Below are 26,102 nucleotides of genomic sequence, written 5' to 3' on the forward strand. Positions count from 1 at the left end.
GAATTCTAAGTAGCTGGGTAAGGATCAAGCGACTATAAAAAACCCAACCAACAAAAATACAGCTATTTATATAAATATATTAATCCCTGCAGGCAATGTGGCTTTTCAGCTTCACCAAAAAGGTTCATGTACAGATTGCATAAGCAAAGAATTTCTAGATTCTTTACACTTTTCCCCAGAAAAAGAAAGATTTTTTTTCCTCTTCTTTGTATTGCAGGCACAGAATGGCAACTCTGGCACTCGATAATACATTACCGGAGGTCCAGAGATCAGCACCCCTAGATTTAACTTTTTTTTTTTTTTGAAATTTATATATATATATATATATATATATATATATATATATATATATATAAAATAATCATCTTGGCAAGAGATTAGTTCCTTCAGGCCAAACAGTGCTTTTTGACTTCTTATACAGCAAAATGGGAAAAAAAAATAACCCCAAACCCCCACAACCCTTCTACGGCTCAACAACAAAAAACTTCTTGAATTACCAAGCAGTTTCATTCAAAGATCCTTCACTACGGTTTGTCCTCGGCCTCCCCCAAGCCTACATTCGTGAGTTTTTTTTCCGTCTGTGTTTTTCGAGTCATGTCCTGATGACACCATTGCACTGCTGGTGTTTGGGAAGACATGGCTCATCTGGCAGAAGGTCGTCGGCAAACACGGAATCGTCTCCCGAAGAGCAGGTGCTGTGTGTGTCCTGGCAGGCGGGGGAATACTGCTCGAATGGCACAGAGAGGTCAAGGTACTCCTGCAAGGAGAAAAGTCACAAGGTTATGTGGTTGAGGGTTGGGGAGAAGAGATAGCTAATGATGCTGCAGTTACCACAAGCATTAGGATTAGATCTGGAAATGCCAGAGCCAGGTTTTGAACACCCTTGAAGCATGAGCGTTTTGGGCTCTGGGATTTTGGCTTAGTCCATCATAAAGATAGGGACCAGGTCTGAATTTCAAACCACCTCCAGAGCTCAAGGGAGATCAACTGCAGGGTTCTGGTTCAGGCCCATCTCTGTTCAGGACTGATCTTTAACCAGAGAGAAACACTTACATCAGTTGATGTTACAGTAAGGACCCTATCCAAGTCTTCCACTAGCTGCTTAAAGGTTGGCCGTTGCGATGGGACTGCATGCCAGCACTCCCTCATGATCATGTACCTGAGGAGAACAAAGAGCAAGAGGTCTTCCCTGTGATTGGGTAGGGGTGTGGGGGGAGAGATAAGAGTATGTATGCAGATACACATGGCCCAGCACAGCCAGGCTTCGGCCCAAGCAACTGCTGGGGCAGAGCCAGCCCCCACTCCTTTGCATTGCCCTAAGCAAAGTGAGACATGCATCTCCTTCTGTGCCTGCACCCACTGCCCAGCCCAGACATGGCCACCAGTCAGTGAACTGCTGCAGGGCATAACACAACCCAGCTGGTATGCCTGCAGCAGAAGTAAAGAAAGGGGATTCCCTAGGGAAACCTCTCCAGCCTGCAGTGCCGGAGCCCAAGAAGGGCAGGTATGGAAACTGGGTGTAGAGAAGGAGGGATAGCCCAGGCTACGGAGTACCGAGAAAGGCAGCTGGGTCTATCAGCAGCTTTACTACTGTAGCTGTCTTATCACACGGTCCTTGGCAACAGGCATCAGGAGCAGAGGCCTAAGGCTGCCAGTGGCTCGGAGCTCTACGTAGCCCCAGCATTCATAGTCTTGGCAGCAGGACTGGAGGCCCCAAAAGGATAACGAGGAGGAGGAAATTCACACTGATTTCTTTGACATGCACGCACACCCCTTTACAAAACGTGGGCAACCTACAAATCACAAAGCTGGCCATAAATGATCACATTTGAAGAGGAAGCCATTGGATTATCCAAACAGAAACCCCTAATGTCCTAGTCAGAAATCTGGTTTGCATGGTAAACAATGATAAGGAGCTTTGCTGGGAGCAAGAGGACACTCAACAGGCCCTATTGGTCTTGAGTGCCCTCTCCCCTGTTCAGTAACCAATGATGTTTACAGGAGAAGGATTCCTCCCACAGAGATGCAGCACTTATGAAACATAAGCACATACTAATTTCATACAGATTAGTCTGCTTTTAAATCCAACATACGGCAGGGAAAGCTATGCCTACAGCAGGTCCGGTTTGTCCACAGTGTGGAGTAGGCAAAGCTAACTGGACCAGGGAAGAGTTAAAAGACAACAGCAGGGAATGGCGAGACAACAGGCTTAAAATGGAGTATTGCTAACACGACACTCACTGCATAGTGATTTGTCCTGCCTCAGTCCCAGCATACTGACTGGAGTTAGACACAGGCAATTAAATGTTACTTAATTCACATTTGTTTAGGGCATTACTGAAGCTGAAACAATAAGGAAGGAAACTAAACATAATGATGCCATTTTCTGAGGCTCAGAACCCGCCTCCTAGCAATGGTCTCAGGACCACAGAAATCGTTTCTCATCTGCACAGTGACCAATGTGCTGGGACCAGACAGAAGAGCTTATGTCCCTATTACTACTTGTCACTGTCATCTGGGTGGGCCAAACCCTCTCCTGACTTACACCTCACTTAACTCTACCAAAAGACAGAATTTGGCCCTCTTTATATAGGCAACTGTATATTGAACGGAAAGAGGCTCTGAAGAGCAATCTCTCAAAGTTCCTTATTACAGGGGTCACATGAAATATAAACCCTTGCTTCGGGGGTAGTGCCGCAATCAGACAAATACATCAGGCAGGAAAAGCCGTATTCAAAGGGTAAGTCACCAGATGCGGTACTAGCCCATTGGGGGCTCTAAGCAGGACTATCCTCCCCCCAACACATATTGCTCAGGGCCCTAAGCAATCGCTTAGTCTGCTTATGCTTGAGTCTCACTAGGCAAATCCACAGACCTGAGCTGGGCATGGGTTGACATGAATCGACCAAGCATAGCAAGTGTAGCTGCATATTTTGTCTGTCAGTGACATAATGAGCCTAAAGGCATCAGGCACGGTAAGTCTATCTGGAGCCAGCTGGACAATCGCACAGCAGGGCCAGCTCAATAGTAGCAAGTGGGGGTCAGACAAAGGAATGGGCAGCGATATTTATACACACACTGGAAAGGGGACTGGAAAAACTGAATTAAGAAGGAAAATAAACTCCTGCATCAGTCAAGGTTTCTAGAAATGAAGCCGTAAGGCTACTCCTTCCCATGTTCTCACTTACAGGTCATGAGTGCAGTTTGCTGGCTTGTCCATCCGATGGCCTTCTTTTAAGAGTTTGAAGAGTTCCTCGACTGGAATTCCCGGATAGGGAGACCCACCCAAAGTAAAGATCTCCCAAAGCAGCACTCCAAAAGACCAGCTGGGAGCCAAAGAAAGGTGTTTAAAATTCAATGAGGTTTTTTAGTTTGTTTGTTTTTTGCTTTCTTTCGGTGCAGCCATGCATAGCTAACACAGCCATCAATAGCATGACTAATTGCCTAGGCCATTTTTACTAGTTACTTGGAGATCTCTGCTGATCCAACTCAATAGCAAAGAAATCCCAGGCACCATGTCTGAAACTGAAATGAGCATTTAATCAGATAGGTGACAGCCCATTTATTACCCCTGGCTCTTTGTTAGGTCTTCCACCAGCTCCACTGAATGGAACAAATCAAATTATTCATGCACAGCTTCACTGAATTGCAGGCTAGGAATCACAGGCCACTGTGCAAGCTGATATCAAAACTTGCTTGTTACAACCCTTATTTCACTGGCCAGACTGGAAGAAACACTGCCTACAAAAAATCAGCAGAAGGTCTAATGTTACATGCCCTAGCACAGCAGCTGTGCCACATTTAAATGCCCTCTTTTAAAAAAAGAAAATTAAGGAGGCAAAAGAGATTTTGAAAAAGAGAGATTAGCTCTCTCTCTAATGTAGGTAAACGGACGTGTCCATTACTGCATTACCTACGTGCTGAAACTATGATTTCAGATCACCGAAGCTACAGCAGGTGAAATTGACAGACAGAGAGAATACAAATTTGTCTGCAGCTAAGCAGAGAAACAGCCGTATTTGGCAGTTCCACAGATTTTCTGCTAAACTGGTGCAAGGAGCCCACTATTAAAAAATAAAATAGCCATCATGCTTGGCTGGGCAATTTCAGCTTTCGTATAAATTAAAGTGGATAGCCCTGAGTTCAGCCATGACCCGAAACAGTTTAACAGCCTGTTCTGTTCTTCATTCCAGTTATGCTGTTTTCTTACAGTGTACAGCCTTTAAAACTAGCTAGGTTAAAGTAAACATGGTTTTGTACAATAAATTAGTTGACCCCAAAATAGCAAAATTGATCAGATAATGTATTTAATGAATTATTGTCTGACCAGCTCCAGTAACTCTGAGCAAGTCATATAGGGCCTGAGCCTCCTACTGTAGCTAAGTGTGAGCGTCCAGATCGAAGTCAATGGTAATTCTGCTTGAGCAAAGACTGCAAGATCAAGCCTTTCTGCGATTCAGTCTGCCCATCTACAAAGGGAGTATGAAACACTTGCCTATGTTTATATAGGTACTAAGAGGCTTAGCTCAAGAGCTTGGAGATCTTTGGATGAAAGCTGCTATCCGAGGGCAGAGCAATGTCGCACATACAGAACTGTATTTCAGAGTCAATTACAAAGCTTATGGTCGAGCGAAGAACTTTGTTTTTTTGCAATCAGTCTTCACCAGCACTGAGCCCAGAGTTCAGAGTCCCATTTGTGCTTAGCAGCACATTTGTCTTTCTGATCCTCCGGTATTTTGTTTTGCTTTTATTTCAATTTTTTTTTTTAATGTGGGTAATGCTTACACATCACTCTGGTGAGTGTAGACCCGGTCAAACAATGCTTCTGGAGCCATCCATTTCACAGGCAGCCGACCCTGTAATTAAGAAGACAAAGGGAATGTTCCATCAGCATATTCACTCAGCCACAACGGCACCATCTGAATCTTCCATTCTAATCCAGTTTGAAACGTTTTCATTAGCAACCACATCTGCTTCCCTGATCACTGTGCAGGCTGTAGTGGCCACATGTAAACAGATTATAACATTTGATCTCCGGTCTTCACTGACTATGTGTGTTATAAACACCCTCCCTCTTGCATGCTGCATTTCACTGCCAAGGCAGGTTTAATGTATTGAGGCATCTAAATCTCTGTATGAAAAACAGCATCCATCGTGTACAAAGGCAGCTGTGGGGCTGGACCTTTTCAAAATAGAGTGGGACCAACACACATGGGCCTCGCTGGCTTGAAGAGACCATTTCACTCAATGGAAAAATCCTGCTTAGTCTGAACTATAGGGGGAAATGCACAGAGTGGATTCACCCAATGGCTTCACTATGGTCCCGCTGAAATCAAATAGGGTGTTTCTGTCATTTCAACAGGACTATCCCTCTCACCCTGCCAGGGGCCCAAAGGCGGAATGCAATGTGTGACAGAGACCCAAAACGAGGGTTATATGAAAATGATTCCCAAGGAAACTTAAAATGCTGCAAGATTAATTCCTGTAGTGTAAATAACTCCTTCTAGAGCCTCAGCCTTAAGATTCTTTGTATCTGATGCAAATACTTTTCAGCTATAAGAGCGAGGGATGTGTGTGAAATGCAGCTAACTTTAGTACTAGAATGAGTTATGTCCCTTGAAGTGAGAGGTACTGGAAAGCTATGAATATGAGCAGTGAATAGGAACAACCAAGGTGGCTTGTTTTCTCCTTCAGTATAAAGTGAGTTTCACTTTGTCAAAGCTCATGATGCGTAATGGATCCCATCACTACTAGAAATAACTGTAATAAAATGCCACGAAGGCACCAAATCCTGCAACTGACAGTGCATGGGTGGACTGCAGTGTCTAGGCAGCACTACACTGATCTCAACGGGGCTTCTTGTGGGTGCAGGGGGCCTGCCTGTCTGCTACCAATTGCTGGATCAGGGCCAAACTGTTTTTCTCAATGCAGTAATTTGTTTAAAAAGAAGGTGTGGACCATGAGCATGTGCTGCTGACTCCACCACCACTGGGAACTCCCATGCACTTGGCAGATGTATACTCACATTGGTTGTTTTCTTGTAATAGTCGATGTTGTGAACATCTCTGGCTAGGCCAAAATCGGCTATTTTCATCACATTGTCTTCAGTGACTAACACGTTCCTGGCTGCCAAGTCTCGATGAATGCACTGCGAAAGGTGAGCACAGAGATAAATATGGGCTCGTTAAGCTGCTTACGATTCATGGTTTATGAAGTGCCGTTTCATTTACTTGAAAGCCAATAAAGCTGCACCATTTAATTCTTCGCCCTTTAGGTCATCGCTGCCACATGCGGTCTCAGACAAACTGCTTCTTAGCAACATCTAACACACACACTCGCCTCCAGTGGCAAGACGGCTTCTTCATCTGCTCTCTCAGGACGGGACACTCCGACTGGAGACCGGCCCCTTCTCCTACACGGGAGAGCAGAGAGATCCCAGGGCTGTACACCAAGCTGCCACCACCAGGGAGCAGAGTGTGGGCTTATGGTTTACTTACAGTAAGGCAACGGGAATCAAGACACTAAGATTTGATTCCCTGCTGTACGACTGACTCACTGTGTATAAATTAATGGCCCAGTTTCCCCATCTGTAAAATGAGCCTGATTGTCCAACTGCTTACATCAGTGTAAATCAGGAGTAACTCCAGTGACGCAAGTGTGAGAATAGTGTCAGGTCCAATGTTTGTAAAGCTCTTTTGGAGCCCATGGATAGCTCTAAGTGTCAGGTCTTGTTATGAATGGGCCAAATCCTTCGCTGGGCAACTCCAAGGGAGTCTATGATCACCTGGTAACTTAACAGAGATACTGCTCTTCTAACAAACGAACGTTTGGCACAGGCTGTGTCTCTGCCTCGGCTTTGATGCTCTGCACTTTCAGCATTACTGAAAAGGGGCCACAGAGGCTCCTGATTCTATTGTCTGAGATGAGATTACCTCTCAAAGTGACTTTCAATTTTGCTGTCATGCTGACGCCACCAAGATGCAGTGTACAGCTCAGCATGGCTCTAAATCTGACCGTGGATAGTGCCTGAGACTGACTGAGGATTGGACATCTGAAAGTCAATTATCTCTGTATTTAGATGTTTCTGTTGTGTGACCTTTGTATCTGCTCACTGAAATCATGCAACTGAGGTCTGCCTTTCATATGGACTCTGCAGTGTCCACGTATTGCCACAGTGTTCATACACTTACTGGTGGATTGTTGATTACAGCAAAGTGGCACCCAGCTAAGTCGCTCATAAATGGGACGGGGGTGGGGGGAGATAGCTCAGTGGTTTGACCATTGGCCTGCTAAACCCAGTGTTGTGAGTTCAATCCTTGAGGGGGCCATTTAGGGATCTGGGGCAAAAATTGGGGATTGGTCCCGCAAGATTGGTCCCTTTGAGCAGGGGGCTGGACTAGATGACCTCCTGAGGTCCCTTCCAGCCCTGATATCCTATAATTCTATGATGTGATAATACACAAATGGACTTCTAGGTCCCTAAACAGAGCTGCTTTGCAAGTAGCAATGCATTTCTTACTGAAAAAATAACTCCTGTACTTGTAGACTCTTAAAGGCAGAACCCAGTCATTTATTTGCCAGCAATGCACTTTGCACACCTATGGCACGACATGTATATTTACATATCTTATAAACAACAGACTCCAAGTCTCTCAACTCACTTTCTGAGATGCCAAATACTCCATGCCACGGGCCACCTGGTAGGCGCACGAGACTAAATCTTTAAATGTTAACTGCTCTTCTGGCAGCTTGCAGGTGTCGAATGAATAGTCCATGCCGGGTGGCCGACGAGCCCTGAGATATTCCCGCAAGTTCCCTTTTGACGCATATTCTACCAGAACGTAAAGTGGGCCTGCCAACAAAGAACAGTCACAAGCTGGCTGTTATATCATAATTACAAAGCGCCTTGCAAAACGGAGTGAGTGTCACTAGCCTCATTTTACTGAAAGGGAATGAGGTGGTCAGGTGACGTTACACAAAGTCACATGACAAATCAGCAGCAAATGTAGCATTGAACAGGGAGGATGGGCCAGTGGTTAGAACACTAGCCTAGTAAATGCAAATTCAAGCCCCAGCTCTGCCACAAAGTTCATGTGTGACCCTGGGAGAGTCACTTTGTCTCTGTGCCTCAGTTCCCCATCTGTGAACTTCCCTACCACACAGGTTCTGGGGATAAATGAATTAAAGACTATGAGGTGCTCAGATACTATAGTATTGAGGGCCACCAAAGTACTTCAGAAAGTTAGACAGGAATAGCACTCAGGTCTCTTGACTTCCAGTCAGGTTCCCTAGCCAAGTGGCCTCTGACAAACACATCTCTTCAGAGCCGTTCACAAACATTAACTCACCCGCCTAACTGCCCTGTGGGTGAGCATTATCCTTTCTGTTTGATGGCTGGGGAGGCTTAGACATAGATGGTATTATGTGACTTGCCTAAACCCACAGAGTTGGGACTTAAAGCCAGAGCTCTAATCACGAGTCTTGCCCAGCATATTTTGGGCATTCAGTGAGTAAATAATAATAAATGACAGTCAAACCACCAAATCTCTCTGCTTCCAGCTCCATTTTTTTCCCAAAAAAAAAAAAAAAAAAAAAAAAAAAAAAAAGGAGAAGGACACTAAGGAAAAGCATTTGAAAAACAAAGTAAGAACCAGTATTGATAACAAGTAGAGACCTTCCTAACACCATATATTGGCTCCAATATCAAAAAGCCACCCAACTTCTCACTGAGCAAAGCACAGTTAGTTATGTCTGTGCACACAATTAATCTTGTGGCCAATTCAGATGCACGAGGAAAGGGTAAAATCCTCCTGGCCTCGACACAACCTAAATAAGAGGCTCCAGGAGCACAATATTACATTACAGGGGGGAATCCCCGATGCTTGCTGGGCCAGGAACCTGCAGTAGAGGTATGGAAGAGCAACTGTGTGCACACAAGGCTGAGCTAGTACGATCGTGCACCACAGAGCAGAATGGGACTGTTTACCACTGAAATCATGAAGTATGAGGTAGCATAGAGCTTTCTCCGAAACATACCATCCTGTGTGCAGGCGCCTAGGAGGTTAATGATATTTTTGTGTTTCCCAATCATTTTCATCATTTCCATTTCGGACACCAGATCAGAAAGGTCCTTGTCAGTAGCGTCATCTGGAGAAGACGGGGTGGGGTGGGGTGGGGGTGGGGGTGGGGCGGAGAAAGAAACGGTTAGGGAGGGAATAGGCATTTCTTACAGTCTAGAAAGTAAAAGCATAACAAGAGTGCATTAGTACTATACAATATGTTATACACTCAGTCAATGGAGGCTGGCCATCTGACCAGCTGAGCATTTATGAAAGCTGGTCAGGAAATGAAATTTTTATCCTGTGGGAAATGTTAATCATAGAATCACAGAACTGGAAGGGACCTCGAGAGGTCATCTAGTCCAGTCCCCTGCACTCAGGGCAGGACTAAATATTATCTAGACCATCCCTGACAGGTGTTTGTCCTACTCTTAAAAATCCCCAATGATGGAGATTCCACCACCTCCCTAGGCAATTTATTCCAGTGTCCCAAATCAGGGTGAAAACTTGAAACATCAAAACTTGTTGCCAAACAAAAAGTTCTGAAAAATGTTGATAGGGAAATAAAATATTGTGTGTTTTGTTTGGATGTTTAGAAACTGAAAAAAAAACTGGGTTATCGATTTCTGTTTTAGGATTTTTGGGGCTTCACCTCCACTCTACCCCTCCTTTTTACATACATACATACATACAAACTTTCCCCCATTTTTTTTCGTACTGGAAAGAATCAGGGGCAGGTAAAAGATGTGATAAAATCGGTGAAAAACAATTTTCATACCTTTTACTGTTTCCAACTTTCTCCAGTTAGAAAAACCAGTTACAAAGAATGGAAATATGGTAAAAGCCCCCCGAATAATTCAGTTTCCAAAATGAAACCAAAACACAAAACATCAAAATGTTTCAGTTTGGCAATATTGAAATGTTCCCCATCAAAAAAAGTTTCATCAAAATTGACTGACGAGGTTTTGTCAAACCCCACTTTCTCACGGAAAAATTTTTCAGTAGAAAAACGTTTCAGCTGGTGCTAGTATTAACACGGTGCAGAACCTCAGCACTCCTTGCTTTAGCTTAGCCATGCCACTCCCCTCCAGATGTTTTCCACAGCATGGAAGGGAAAACTAGTCAAGTTACTGCAGATTCTGTGCTTTAGGCAGGGAAAAGAGGAGAATCTGGAGGAGCCCAACCAACCTCATTGTTTTGCCTCTTCTTAAACTGTTGAGATGTAACCTCAGGGAGCTTGGCCAGGGTTCAATTTGATATGAAGATCTATTGAAGTGCTTATATGGCCCTCATCCCCCAAGCAGATGAGCACTTTACAATCCTGAATGGATTTTATACTCAATATCCCTGGGAGATAGGGAAGCATTATCCCTATTTTAAAGGCAGGGTGCTCAGATAAAGGGTAGATAAAGTGACTTGTCCAACGTCATACAGGAAATTTGGGGCTGAGTTAGGAACTGAACCCAGGTCTCCTGTGGCCAAGCCCAATGCTGTATCCACTTAGCTATCCTTAACGTAACACTTATCACTTCCTGTGACCCACCCTAACATGAACCTGTGGAAACAAGCATCAGTTATGGAAGCCAAAGGGAGAATTTGGCCTTAGGTTTGCTCTTCTTATGTAGTCATATTTTTAAAATAAAAAACAAACCCCAAACCAAGATAAATGCCAAGGGCAAATGCCTCTCTAACAGCCCCACCTCCTGCCATGCCTTCATGGTGCTATTCTCTGTACCTTTTAACATCTTGACAGCTACAGTGATGGCCTTGTTTGGTTTGTCCTTATCGATCCCAATCGCTTCTGCCATCACCACTTGACCAAAACAACCTTCACCCAGAGGTTTCCCCAGAGTCAGGCTGAAGTGACAGACACAAACAAATGAATTAATATGTGTGATTGTGCTGAGAAGTGGAATGAAGACAGAAGAGCGACACGTATATTCAGCGTGCGGGTTTGACTCACCGAGATCTCGTTAATTCCCACTTGGGATCAGCAGGCAGTTCGAGCTCCGAGACATTCGCTAGCATTGGCCCATCGCTGGATGAGAGGCGGGTGATTCTGACCAGCGGGGTATTGGAATTCATGGAAGAGTTAGACTCCAATGACACCTGCTTGAATAGAGCAAATAAAATGTTATTGCCAACTGCCTCTGTGTCAGATACCTGCAGATGTGCCTGAAAAGGAACCAGCCAAGAAAATCAGTTTGAACTAATCTTTGTTTATTGAAGACTTACAATAAATTGTAACCTAGAAATTAAAAGGATCAGTCTCACATTATAGGAGTGTATATATCTAGACATGCAAAGCCAGATCCTTAGCCAGTGTAAACCAGAGTGGCCTCACTGAACCCAGGACTCCATTGATTTACACCAGCTACATCAGTTTATACCAGCTGAAGTTCTGGCCCATATACATGGGGTGTGTTTGTGTCCATGTAGTCAGTCCCAGCTTTCCATTCCCAGTCCTGTAAAAGCCAACAGTTTACAGCCAGAGAGGCTGAATCAGCAGGGTTTGCAGTCCTTTTTAATTCCTATGTTTACTGCTCTGCAGTGCCAGTCACTGATGCACGACTGGATGGGATTTTTATTGTACAGAGTGCCATCATTGTCCCTTGCAGAAAGAAGGCCCAATCCTGGACCCACAGAAATCAGTGGAAGTTTTGCTAGCGACTTCAGTGGGAACAAGTCCAAGAATACACTTCTTCTCCCACTCCTCCCCTTCACGCTGGCTAGGGGAGCAGGATGGTAGATTATTCTCTGGAAGGTCAATTTTCCCCAGGATGATGTTACATGTGGCCAGCAGGGCTGGTTTAAAGGTCTGTTTACTAGGTAAGCACAGGTCTCTGGGGAATTGCTGGCCTCTGACAAACAATAATTGCAAACTAAAAAGAGTTAACTGGCACACACTACGTTTTCACTGAAAAAAATAAACGAATAAGTGAAACAAACTGAGACACGGGGCCTGACCCTTATTCCGGCAAAGGCCCTGCTGACATTAATGGGATTTTTGCCTGAGTAAGAAACACAGGGTCAGGTTCCTAACATAGAAATGAAATGTAAAGGTAGGCTGGGGCTATAGGGGAGATAGGAATCTTGTATCTACTTTCTGTTACCTGTCTCTTGAGAGGAAATTTGGAGACTTTCTGTACAGTGGGGGTGTTCATGGCTTTTTTGTTGGGCATTTTCATCCTACAGATAATCACGACGACAACCACCAGGATGAAGAGAACAAAGCCAGTCCCATAGCTGAGGATGCCAGCATAAACGGAGCCAGAATCATCCATCTCCACTAGCTCTGTAGAGTAACAAGAGACAGAAGTGAGGAGTGAGGACAGGCGACAGCAGCCAACATGTACACATGCAGTGTGAGAAATTCAGGTAGGACCTGAGCAAAAGCTCACTGTCACCAATGGGAATCCTCCCGTTGACCTCAGTGGGAGTTGGATCAGGCCTAGGTTGGACACATCTTTGTATATGCGTAACCCCATTGGGCTTGACCCAGGAGCCCCCCGCAAACCCAGAGCTCTGAATGCCTACAATGGGTGTTTTGCTTTTGCAAACAATGCAGGATTGGGCCCTTCCTCTATTTCACTCATCGGTTTTGACCCCAATGGTGGCAACAGATGTGCCCCAGACAAGGGATTAATATGACAACTCAAGCTAAGATTTCAGTTTATCCCACCTGAATCACACCTGTCTCCAAAGTACAGTGAGGTTAAAAATGTGATACTTGGGTGAGGATAACTGGGAAACTTGGCTTAATTATACATTAATATATTATAATTCATAATGTACATATTTTGTTTGGACAAGTAAAAGGACAGATTATCCCAATTATTTTAGCAAAAATCCCACCTCAGGATTCCAGAAGGTCAGAACTTCCCGTAGGCCCATTGAACAGTCATGAGCCCAATCATTTTGATGGCTATAACATAATTAGCATTATGCACTCAGAGCTCAATTCTGCAACCCCTCCTCAAGCAAAGCACAAATCAAGACTGATTCCCCATCTGCTCCCTTCAGTCCAGGCACTTCTGAATTTACAAGGGGTCAAAGCAAAAGCAAAACCAAAATCATACTAACAGAAAGAGGATGCCCAATGGTTCTTTAATCAGCAGTGGAACGCCTTATAGTGAAATCACTATTTTCTTTCACACCGTCACTTCACTCTGGGCTAAATGCTGAGCTGGGTGCACGTGACTTGAAAGCAGCCAGGCAGCTGTACTTGTGGGCGCAGTAGTGAAGAAAACTCATGGGGGAACTCTACTTCTTCATGGGCAAAGGGGATATGGAACCACTCAAGCTCCACCCCAAAGCCTATTGATTTCAGTGGGAGTCTTTCCACTGACTTTATTGGACTTTGGATCAGGCTCTCAGTGGCTGTGTCCTTGAAGGAATGTGGCAATGCAAAAAACGGGGGTTCTACCCATAAACAGGGCATGGCTATCGTCTACATATACACTGTGCGGCAAGCTACATGGCTGTGAGCCAGCTTACCAGATGAGCAGAGAACCTTTGTACAGAGGCTGACCCTGGCAGGAGCAGAGCTCTGCTAACCCCCAGTGAAGTCAGAAGCAGTTGAGGGACCCCACTGGATCAGGCCCTATACCCAAAGGGCCAGGAGTATAGATGCTATGAAATACTGTTGGGATGGTTCTGCTGCGTTTGATCACAGCCCCAAGGTTCATAGCTCTGAAGTCTCTGATCCCCTTTTCTCCCTTTGCTGAAAGTGGAAGGGTCACTGCTACGGTGACCAGATGTCCCGATTTTATAGGGACAGTCCCGATTTTGGGATTTCTATCTTAGATAGGCGCCTATTACTCCCCACCCCTTGTCCTGATTTTTCACACTTGCTGTCTGGTCACCCTAGTCACCGCAGACTGACTACAATCTGCATCTCTCTAATCGTTGGTGCAGTCTGGAGCCCACATTCCAGTTTGCTACACCTGGAACTTTCTTGCATCTGAGTTCACTATAAAGTTCCACTTTAGCTGGGCTTTTTTCCTTTCTCTCTCTTTTTTAATATGTTATGAGTTCATACATTTTAAAACCAATGCAACAATTTGATGATACGATCTAGGCAGGTTCTTATAATAATATAAACCTCCGAACGTAAACCAATAGAAACGTTTTTTAATCAAGGGGATGGCAGAAGCGGAAACAGAATCAGACACCAGCCATTTCAGAGAGAAGAACCAGCAGATCCCACTTGCCTCAAGGCTCGTCTTTGAGGAGATACTCTGACCCCTAAAAATGACAATTAACATGAAAAAAAAATCACCAATTCAGTTAACGTCAGGGTTTAGAAATGCCAACGTTTCTGGTTCAGAAAAATGTTCTGGGGCACGTCCATTTGCACGGGCTACCAACAGTGGTGGTGGTAGGGAGGCTCAAAACGTGTTTTATAACCAGGGAATTTGAGAGAATAAAATTTGCTGCCCATTCAATGGACTATTAAAATGAGTATTACATAAAAAGAAAAGGCTGAATTTGGGTCTGCTTCTGCAGCTGTTCTGGGGCAGAACCCCCATCAGCTTCAGGGGGAATGCTGCCCGAGGAAGGACTGCACCTTCCCCAAGCAGCCCAGCCCACACACGAGGCGTTCATGCATTTTAACACAAGGCCAGCTTTCAGGGCGTGGGATAGTGCAGGCTCTCTCATCAGCAGTGCAGATCTCTCTAGTGCATGTTCTGAACTTGTCCTATGCCAATGTAACTCTTGCACATTGAATGAGCACAAGATGTGGTCATCTCGGCCTCCATTTTCAGAGCCTACATAGCTTCCATTCCCTTCAGTTGGTGCTCAGAGCATTAGTATCTCTGAAAAGCAGCCCAGCAGTGCCTGGGAGCCAGGACTCCTGGGTTCTGTACCTCCATCTCTACAAGTGACTCTCACGGTGATCTTCCATTTATAGATGAGCAGGCTGAGAAATTATCTTGAAGTATGAATAATACTCCATGCCTAAATCAAAGGGATCTTGAGATGTTCAGATCATTATCATCTGTAAAGTGCTTTGTGAGCCTCAGATAACACATGAAACATGTCAGTATTTAACATGCAACCACATTTGGATTAGAGATCTGCACAGCAAACTGGAGAGGAGAGTTCTTTCTGCAGAGAAGTCGACTAAAGATCAAAACTCACTGCTCCATGTAATGCAGAGTTTGCAGAAACTTGGCATTTCTAAATTGAACACTGAAGCATCACCAAGAGGAAAGAAAGGGGACAGCGCAGAAGGAAATACCTGGTAGAACCGTCAGCCAAGCAGAATGATGTGAAAACCCAATAGAATTCCCAGCGAGACAAGTATATTCCCCTGCATCCTCAAAAGTAACATTTCGCAAGTACAGAATTTCTAGCTCCTTATCCGTTGTGTTAACACCTGCCGTCTACAGAGGAAAAAAAATACACATATATAGAAAGAGGAAAAACAGAGGATAAGCCACATTCCCAGCAAGTTTGAGGACACCACACGGATTTACAGGCAAATTTCAAAAGCAGATGAAGATTTTTTTTGTTTGTTTTCAGTGGCCCGTCTTCCACATTTATTTATTCATTCCCGTTTGCAACCTGTAGTAAAAGCAAAAGGTTCCCTTCACCAGGCTCTTACTCTGTCCCACTAATGAAGCATGCAAGCAAAAGCATCAAAAGGAAAAACTGCCCCCACAATAGGACTGACTGTTGGTTAGCAGGGTGAGTGTGGGGGGAAAAAAGCAGAGCTTGTAAGAAAAAGAGAAAGAAGAGATGTAGAGAGGAAAGAGTAAAGTGTTGACCAGATAAATGGTGACTTAATAAAGAAAAATATTCAAATCAGGAGGACATTTTTAATGTCAATTTCAACACCAAAAGCTTATCTATTAATAATACAGCTCTTGATGTGAAAATGTAATTCTGGATCATCATTAGAAAGCGTCCTTTAGGGAACATTCCTACATTATCAGAGAGATAGACTGGCTGACTTGCCTCTCACTTTATAATTAGCTGAAAATTTTCAAGACTCAGGCAAAATTCTTCTGGAGTGTAAACCAACAGAGTTAAACCAGGGACTGACTGGACTCTGCTGTTCTCTACTTATGTGTTTGCCTGCATGATCTAATACCGATGTTAATTGTGAATAACTACTGGAAAGGAAAAAGTCTGGTTACTGACTATACTAATATGGGCAAAAATCTTCAAGTGAATTTGATTTCTTAGAGCTTCGAACATCAAAGGTCATTAGCATGCAATCATGTTATCAGCACTCAGCTGTTAGGAAGAGAAAGGAATACGAGCAGAAAAAGCTGATAGCAAAATTTGACAGTCATTTTATTGTGGGAATTTTTCCATTGCAATTGATGTACAGGCATTTAATTCTTTCAAAATAATTAGCAAGGAAATAAGGTAAAGCCATTCAGCATCAGTTGACAGGGTTTAATACAAAATGAATAGTCATTTTAATCACTAGCGTCTTAAAATGTTAAAGCTCATTCTTGCAGTTGCTAGGGCCTTGGGACAGAGTCTATAGTTTACCTGGTTTTGGTTTGCGAATGTGGAGCCAAAATGGTTTTTCGGCTATGCCTACGAAATTGTTGGCTCTACACAGATATTCTCCTTCATCTTGTTCTGTCACATTGAACAGATTTAGGTTAGCATCGGCTTCAGCGTTTTTACTGATCCAAGACTGCAGGAACAGACAGAAACCTGAACTTCAGTAAACCAAACAATACCTCCATCGAAGCTATGTTAGCTTAGGACTGATTGAGCATGACCATTTTATACTTTAATTTCTGCTCACTTTACTCACGTGAGGAGAGCTACTGAAGACTTGAGTGAGCAAAGTGACCTGGATGTGGCCCACTAACAGCGCACAAGTTCACTCCTCTCCTTTTACTGGTGCTTCTCCAATTAAAAGGCAAACATAATCTTTCTTTTAAAAAGATAATTACCCTGTCCTGCATCTAATGGCAGCCAGGAAGCCAAAGATTCTATGGTTTCTTAATAACGCTGTAGACTGAAGCAGCAGGAAAAGGGCTTACATGGAGATTTGTGTTTGCAACCCAACTCGGCAAATACTGTTTCAATTATCAGGATTCCAAAATAGAATCTGGAGACAAAATATAAGCAGTGGCAGTCTGAAGCCGACTGCTGACTTTGCCTTTCAGAAATTAGCTGTAACTTTTTCCACTTCACATCGGAGACTCTTCTTTACTAAATAAAGTAGTGCATATAAATCAATCCAACTTCAGACCATTAAACGGGGTTTTATTTCTTGTCTTCCAAGCTGCTGCAATGGCACATAGGTTTGTTTCTAAACACTTGTTTTTCTTTTGTCTGAAACTGTGCAACCCTGTTGGATGGTCTCAACACATGCCTGAAAGGCTAGAAAAATACCCCTTTCAATTCTGGAAGATAAAATGAAGTGATAGCGCTGTGTTATTCCCCTGCCTGACCCAGTCTACAGCCACGTTCGGGTCTGATTCCACAGATCTGACTCGCAAAAAGGACTGCAGGATCAGCTCCATAATTAGGAACTTAAGCTCATTCCAGAGGAGCCTAGGGTTCAAATTCTGATGTAGACTTTGCAGTTTCAGGCCCCATCTCATTGCTGATATTCACACTTCGCAAAGTTTGTTTGAATCCATCTTTAAATTGACGAGCAAGCAAGTTTCCTTGCTGCTGCTTCATTATTTATAATTAAACTCTCTGTGTATTGATCGCGAGGGTACAGTTTATCCTGGGCTAACACCATCCCTTGCTGGAGACTGGAATGAGGAGTTTTCAGTCCCCCTGACTGGCACATGGATAACATTCCTCGGCGCATCCTGCTAATTCCTCCTGTGTTCTACAGAATTCTTTTTGTTCGCAGATTAGGCCCAGCTTTGTGGTAACTGATCCAGATGGCAGTTTGGTTTTGTTAAGCAATTTCAGAACGGATTAAAGTGTAGCATTAAATTTAATGATCAGGAGAGACTGTGCTCCCCCAGAGCCACATGCAGAGGGAAATCCTGACATGCAGCTCTTCCTTCCCTCCTGCACGAAAGGGGCCTCAGTGTGTCATCCAACCCATATTCTGGACTCCGCAGAAGCCCCTCTGCTGGACTAGGGATTTGCCTGGAATCAGGAGACTGGGAAGCCTCATGGAAGTGCATCACATCCCTCCAACCTCGTGGAGATTGCGCTGGAGAGACTTATAGCCAGGATCCCTTTTAAGGCAACCATGGCCATGGGAGATCTTAGTAGCATGACTCCAGCAGAGCCGCACTGCTAGGGACTGAGATTGGAGCCACTGTCTCCTCCCACAGGAGCAGAACAAACCCTGCTCCGTAACAGAATAATGTGGGGGACGCTCCAAAGGGAAGGGGCAATTCAGCTCCAAGATATTAGCACTTTGCCTTATCTTTAGCATTTTAAAAATAACCCATACAAAGACGAGACTGACAAAACCAAACCAAAGCCCAGTATTTGAGCACAATGATGCGTCCTGAAATGGAAACACTCTGAACCCCGATGCCATAAACCAGCGTGAACACAACCAGATGCAGTCACGATTAATCAGAGGTAGCAAGGATAGGTGTGCTGCTTCCATTAAATAAAAATAAAATCAAACTTCTGTTTCCAAACGCCTGCCTGTGCTCACACCTTTAAGAAGGCATAGCTCACTCTGTCCAAGGAGGAGAAGACATTTGGCAGTTCTAATAATCTAACACCTCTGCTGCTCAGTGTTTAATTTTTAAACACTATTTATATGTATAATTCTTTGCCACAGCAGAGTAGGAGCCTGGGTTTGTGACACAATCTGCTGTTTGCACAACTTTGTGAACTTCCAGAGGTAGCAGCAGTTTGTTCTGTAAGGACCACATAGGGGACTATACCAAGTGGCACGTGACACAGCACTTGGTACTTTGCTGTGAAATCACTGGGAAATTAATACATGCATATTTTAAGCAAATCTTTATGCACAGCCAGAAAAACAACAAGCTTTATCAACTCGTGGTGCCAAATACTGAAGAACAGTCTCCAACCGTTTCTTCCAATGTGTGAGTTCAATCTGGGTAATGATTTCCAGGGTCTCTGGCTTCCATTATCATGTAACTGGCTGAGTTACAGTACTGTACATACAGCCTGATCATTCTTTAACTTCACATGTAGGAAAAAAGTGTGCCTTGAAACTGACAATATGCTGGATCTGCTATGTAAAAGGGACATCATCGGGTTGACAATCAAGGGCCAAGTTCTATTCTCAGATACAACTGCAAATCTGGACTAACTCCAGTGAGTCCTATGAATTTTAAATGTACTTACAATAAACCTCAATAAACTGCGAAGAGTTTTAAAAGTAATACACTTTTTATGGTTTCCACAGTTTTCTTTTTGCATTTGCTCAATCCAGGAAAATGGACCGGTTGGTTTTAGTTTTGTTTGCTGTCGCTGGGCCGTATTCTCTCAGAACACTGGAAGGCCCCATTCAAGAAATAACTTAAGCACATGCTCAAATTCATTCCTATTCAGCAGAGCACTTAGCACATGCTTAGCTTTAGGCTTCAATGGGACTTAAGTGCTTTGCCAACTAGGGATGCTTTCCTGAATCTGGGCTTGGATGAGGAGTAACTGCTTTATGTCGCTAGTATGAGGAGTGAGAAGAGAATCAGGCTCATGGTCACATCCTTGTTCTCAGGCATGGCACCATGTGGTGTTATTTAGGGTGCAAACACTGTGGAATGGTTATATGTTAAAATTGGGGTGTATGTGTATGCACACATGTATGTAAACATGGGGTTTTTCCTCCATTTTAGGTCAAATTTCACCTGACAGCATATCATTCATTACAACACAGTCCGCACAAGTGTCATGACTCTCACGCCCATTTCCTTACCCACGGTATTTATCCAGGCTAGTGTACATAATCAGGTAAGTTCTGACAGTTTCAGTTTGGGCTCAAACCATTGCATAGCTGTTCAAGACACTTTCCTATCCTTCTTCCAGAAAAAAATGGGGGGGACATTACTTTAAATGACATACTTGTGATATTTTACTGTAAAAAGGGACTTTTACAGCCAAATGTTCTGGCTGTGTGTGCCACTTAAAGATAGTTTAAAAAGAAAAAAGGAAAAAAAAAAGATATCCTATCTGCCCAGATTACTCTCATTATCCCTTCCCCTATAAACACTGGAACAATTATATAAGGGAAACTTGGAATGCACAGATGATGTGATTTAAACAATACTTTTCCCCCCTAGGACCTGTGGTGTTGAACTGTTGCTGCTGCTGGGGGGGGCTTTGTTGTGTTTTAGAATTCCAGTTTCAAGTTTGTTTATTAATATCTAAATAAAGCTTTACTGTCTCACCACGACTGAGAAAACCTAATCTTTGGATTGAACTCTCAGTGTAAGCGCTGTACAGCTACAGGCAGAGATTGATTTTTGAGAAGAACAAGGGAAAGGAAAACCAACCCCTCTAACTTGTATCTTTCCTGATTCTAAACATTTAGGGCAAAATTTTCAGATCCACTCAATAAACTAAGGAGCCTAAGATCATGTTCACAAGTGACACAGGAGTTTAGGAGCACAAGTCCCATTGAGTTTTAATGAAAGTTGGGTTCCTATCAGCCTACAAGTCACTTTTGAAAATGCTACCCTTAACGGCATTTATTTGCCCCCTCATCTATACACTTGTGGGTGGTTTAACAAATTGTCAAATAATGATGTCACCTGCACAGTGCTGTATTCTCCCCAGTCCTCAGCTCTGAGCTCTGTGTCTCTCCTCTCCCCCACACTACCAGCTATAAATTTCACCAATGAAGCACAGTAGCTAGTAATCATTGCAACTCTGACTGTGATAGGGCAGTCACAGTCAGAGGCAATATTTAGCTGTAATTAATCTAACATGACACTAGATATCATTGGTTGTCTCTCATCAACATAGGTACCAAAGCCTCATCTAGCTGCAAAAACATGATCCTAAAAAGGCAGAACATGGAGTTCCTGACAGAGCAAGGCTTGGAACACAACTGTTTTTTACTTCTATTTCTCTCTCTCTTTTTTTTTTTAAATGCACAGATTTAATTAAAAGTGAAACTGTCAAGGTATAAAACATGGGCCAAACTTTGATTTCTGCACAGAGGTCACTGAAGACTGGATTTGGCATCACATTTTGAAACACAAAAGGAAGATTCCTTACCTGTATTAGTAATACAGCAAATTAATAGAGCTGAACATAAAAACCATCTCATCTACTTCGCCCATTATGGCTGAAATCTTGCCCCCGCTGAAGTCAATGGCAAAATCCCCTCTGACTTCAACAGAGTCAGGATTTTACCCTATGGATGTACATTTTCAGAAGGTCTCCTTAATTTTATGCCTTCAAGTTTTGTGACTGGTTGTTTTGAACAGGCACCTCTATCCCTTGGCTAACTGGGGAGTCTTCACATTCTCTGCCATGGAAGTACAGAGCACACCCCTATGGATTAACATGAGGATCCATAACTTTCTAGCAATACTGTATTAGCATGGGACAAAACAGGGATCCATTTCTGGAAGGTAACATTTCTGGAAATCCTTGAAATATCTAAGCAGTTCAGATGGCATCACTGAGATACCGAGACCAACACGGAGGAGGCGTTCATCCTCCCTTGTATGAGAAAGCAAACGGCGTCTACCAACCTTTAGCACCGTGACATAGGGAGTTCCATTGGATCCATATTTACTGCCGTTGACTTCCACGTGTTTCAGCCACTGGATGTGAGGCTGGGCATCACTGTACACCTTGCAGTGGAATTCGACATCGCTCCCTACCACCACAGTCTGGTTGGCAGGCAGTCCTGCCTGGAGGATAGGCCGGTGGGGTGACCTTTCTGAAATGAAAAAGGGGAACCTGTTTTTAACACCTCTCCCCACTGAACATGTCTGCGGCTTTCAGCACCGCTACCAGTGTCTGCACAGGAGCTTGGACTACGGCTCATGAAAGGCACTGGATGAGCAATCCCAGAGAACACAGCTCTTTGCTCACCCACAGAAAGGGGGTACGCCTGGGGAGCTGCAGCATAGGCTTCCCCGACACTGCCCCAGTCAACATGCCTCAGTCCTGAGCAGGAAGCATCAGGTCCAGGACAGTGCATTCGCTCCTTGAACGTTCACTGAGCATGAGTGCCAGCTGAGTTTGTGGTCATGGACCTGCATCAGTCACTTCAGGGGACAGGGTATATGATTAAGCCCAAAATCAACGTTGCACAGAAGCCATCAAGCAGCCGCTTGATGACGACTGCATATCAGAAGTTAAGAGGAAGTAGAGAAATCTTACCTAATACATCTAGCTGGTAAGTGTGCCTAATGCTGCCATATTTGTTCTCTACAACGCACGTGTAGTTCCCTCGGTCTGATGGAACCACGCTCTCCATCACTAGGCTCCACTGCTGATGCCGTAACTAGAGGGAGGAAAAAACCCCAGCCAAGCATAAGACATCACCAGCTAATATTTCACTGGACCATTATAATCAACAAACAAATAGCAAAATACAATGGGCCTCATTCTTGTTTATTCCCACGCCTCTTTCACCCCCACTCTGCCAGCGTGACGGGGCTACAGCACGTCTGTAAATGTAAATTATGACCACCTTAAGGACAATTTACACTGCCTGCCTGGTGTAAAGTGGTCCTTATGTGAGAATCAAGCCCAGTGAATCAACTGAACAGTGGGCTGTATAACAGGCTCTGATCCTGCCTGGGGCTGTAAGTGTTCCCATAATATAAATAATGGGCTGTAAGCCCATTGGGGCATGGACCATCTTTTTGTTCTATGTTTGTACAGCACCCAGCACATGAGGGCCGGGTCTTCAACTAGAGCTCATAGGCGCTACGGTAAAACAAATAATTGCTAGCTGCACTTGTATCTTGTGCCTTTCATCAGAGGACCTCAAAGTGCTTCCAAGACACTAAATAAGTTAGCATCACATACTCCAGTCAACTGAGGGCCAGAGAAGTTAAATGGACTCCATTAGCTTAAAGAACTACACCTTTGGTTTTTTTTTTGGCAAATCTTTAACCTACTTGTGTTACCAGTAACACCCACCCACCGATCAGTAGAACTGAAAGACCAGGGAGAAAAAAAAATTATATTTTTGACAGTTTGTTTACTCTGGGTATTAGGCAGCACTTTATGTACAACCAGCCTCACTATTTCCTTTATATCATTATCTGTTTCCCTTTCTCATTGGGTATGTCTTCCGTTGGGTAACAAGTGAGAGACGCACATTAAAAACCCATACGAAAACCATGAGTGTAAAGCCCAAAACTGTCAGGGTGACACTGGCTCAAGTGTAGGACATGAAACTATCTTTTTTTTAATTGATTGGATTTCAGACCAATGGTGTCCCCTTTAAGTGACTTGGCCAAGGTCACAGGGGCCCATCAGTTGCAGGGTTGACAATGAATGCTGTCATCCTTGCATAACTCACTAGACAACTCTCAGTTAGTTAAGTGAGATCACATATGTGGGTAGCACTGAAAATCTTGAACTGATGTAGAAAGCAACTGTGAGTCGTCAAGACTCAAAGTGATTCACACACACACGAGCAGAGTCCGTTAACCTTCCCAAGCCTCTAAACATGAATTAGAAGCCACCTGCCCCCAAACAGCTATCAACAGTATTTTAACAATGCGTTTTGGAGCAGAACCAACTGACATCAGTGATGCCAGTTCTGCACACAACAGAAGACCAAGGGCTGATGCAGAAAATTAGTGTAGTCAACTGTCAGCACTTTTAGCTACAGCAGGTGAATTCAAACGGAGCTGCTGTAATTGTCTTTCACTAGTTGTTTTCTGGATCACCATGTCTTGTTTTAAAGGGATCAGAGCACAATTAAACTGTCAAAAGCTGTACTGGGCATTGGGTGTAAGGTTTTAATGGAGGAAATCACGCTCTTGCCATAAAGCTATACTTTCCCCCAACCTTTTGTATCTCAGCATCTGCACAAGGAACAGTGTTGACTGGCCCACTTTCCTAACCTCGTTTCTAAAGTGTTGACATCAAAGCATGTCACTGCATTTAAATGTATATGTAACAAAGACAAAGGTTTTGACTGCAGAAAGGTTTTGGCTGCTGAGGATTATGGGTCCAGTTCTGCCCCCTGATATCCAATGGGCTCTTGCAGGACTACATTCGTGCATCTGAGGGCTTAATCTGGACCAAAATTTCACCGTGATTAGAGCATCTCTTTACTGGCCCATCTCTTCCTGATACTCTTCCTGGAGATTCCACTGGGCAGTCTGTCATGTAATTTACATGTGAAACTGTACCAGACTTTATGCCAGAACCTTGGAGGGGAGGAAGGGTTTTTTTCTCAATCTAAACCTGTTAATGACCTATCTCTATAGTGGCTTGTATCATAGCCTTACAGCGGCACACCCCTCTTTATCCTGCTCTCCTAGGCATTTGTAAAGCACCCATCATGTTAGTATCTAGGATCTGAACTCTGGTAAAGCTTGGCTCCTGATACGAAGCACGTGGCAAAGCTGTGTCATGAACCTAGATCCAAACACTCCAAACATCCAGCCATGTGTCTTGCCTATTCTAGACATAAGGTGTCCATCACCTCATTGTATGGGACTTGAGTTCTGGGGAAACGGGGTCTGAATACAGATTCAAACTGTGGCTCAGAGCTGTGTTCCGGTCTGGAAAGGTTTTTTAAAAACAACTAAGGAAAAGTTTTAGTCGAAAGCTGAGTCCAGACCCAAGGGATCACAAGAAGGATGTTCCCAATTTTGGGCAGTCACTGTACTTGATACTTCATGTTTCTAATGGTTTAACTCATTGCAGACTTTAATCAAATCAGTGAGATACTGGAAATCCCTCTGGTTTATTTGGTGTTGTCATTTTTGGCTCCTTGTGAGACAAACATTTGCAGACACACTTAAAAACTCAGCCCATGTTTGCTAGACTGGTATGCAAGCCGGTGCAATGGTCTGGGGAAGGGATAATCCTCAATCTCCCCCACACCAGCATGCCCCCACCCACCATTCCCTTCTAGGGTCATTTAACACACACAGGCTTATAATATTATAGATTCCAGCAAGGATTTAACTATTAATTCTCTTTGGGAAATTTCATGTGGTAAGTCATATGAATTTCACTCCTCTGCCATTTAAGGATGAACTGTATATAATTTATTTCATCCATGTCTGGAAGTCTTCTCTTCTCCCCCTTTTGAGTTTTGATGCACATTAGGTGGTATCTAAATGCCATTTAACAGAGGCAAAAATTAGATGTTCAGATGGGATATTAAAAAAAAAAAAAAAAGTCTGAACTTGCATGTTGCAAGTTCCAGCTTTCTTCTGCTGGCCACAGATTTCCCAACAGCAGAGTTTAAACTATTCTGAACTCTGGAGAAAAAGAGAAAGAGGAAATGTTAGTTTGTGATTCTAGGCTTTGCAGGTTAATCCACAGCTGGTGTAAACTGTCCAAGCTCTGACCATTCACTTTTATTGGGCCTAAATCCTGGGATAGAAACTCAATTGTACCTGGAGAGTTTAATCTTCAATAAATGATACACTGAACTAATTTATTTTTTACTTTCTTTCTGGCGCAGAGCCTCACCTGATATAAGTTGGCATATCTACAGCAGACGAGGGTATCTATCTATGCTCTACGAGGGTAGGGGTCAAGAAAGAGAGAAACAGAGTGATGTCTCTGTATCTAGAGATGAAGAGAGATCTGTGTCTAGACAGACAGAGGGATTAAACCAATAGGGCTGTAGCAGGCCCCACAATGCCTGTGATAGCTTTTTAAAAATTTCCTTATTGCTGGAAGGTGCCTCTAGAGAAAATAAAGTGCTATGATGCAAGAGATGTTACTGTGATGCAGAGGATGAAAATTCTCTATCTGAACTCAAGGGTAGATTCAACCCACAGAAAAGTGGGAAGTGGAATTACTTTTAACTTTAGGTTTAATTCTGCGAGCATAATTTAGTGCAGCTGTCATCACACATTTTTGCATAAAGCAGTTAAAACTGCACACGCAAGCCTGAAAGCAGTTCATGATGATCTGCACAGCATGTAATTAGTACAAAATGTG

At 43.6% G+C, this 26,102-nt stretch overlaps 1 protein-coding gene across 4 annotated transcripts in view; it reads right to left on the reverse strand.

Moving 5' to 3' along the window:
• Positions 1–307: 307 nt before the first annotated feature.
• Positions 308–26,102, reverse strand: part of FGFR3 (fibroblast growth factor receptor 3) — a 74,094-nt gene continuing 48,299 nt past the window's right edge. Inside the window, exons 6-18 of one of the 4 annotated variants that reach the window (XM_084626533.1) lie at positions 22,335–22,458; positions 21,698–21,888; positions 15,304–15,448; positions 12,173–12,354; positions 11,023–11,168; positions 10,795–10,916; positions 9,037–9,147; positions 7,662–7,852; positions 6,026–6,148; positions 4,786–4,856; positions 3,189–3,326; positions 1,054–1,159; positions 308–757 (exon numbers count right to left, since the gene is read on the reverse strand). In XM_084626533.1, the coding sequence (XP_084482659.1) occupies positions 593–757; positions 1,054–1,159; positions 3,189–3,326; positions 4,786–4,856; positions 6,026–6,148; positions 7,662–7,852; positions 9,037–9,147; positions 10,795–10,916; positions 11,023–11,168; positions 12,173–12,354; positions 15,304–15,448; positions 21,698–21,888; positions 22,335–22,458 (1,815 nt within the window). In that variant the 3' untranslated portion in view covers positions 308–592. Of the gene's footprint in view, positions 758–1,053; positions 1,160–3,188; positions 3,327–4,785; positions 4,857–6,025; positions 6,149–7,661; positions 7,853–9,036; positions 9,148–10,794; positions 10,917–11,022; positions 11,172–12,172; positions 12,355–15,303; positions 15,449–16,568; positions 16,720–21,697; positions 21,889–22,334; positions 22,459–26,102 lie in introns of all 4 variants that reach the window. The other 3 variants (XM_084626532.1, XM_084626531.1, XM_084626530.1) reach the window with 3 other exon arrangements.

The sequence above is a fragment of the Lepidochelys olivacea genome (assembly GCF_965140295.1).
Source record: "Lepidochelys olivacea isolate rLepOli2 genome assembly, chromosome: 4".
NCBI lineage: Eukaryota > Metazoa > Chordata > Testudines > Cheloniidae > Lepidochelys > Lepidochelys olivacea.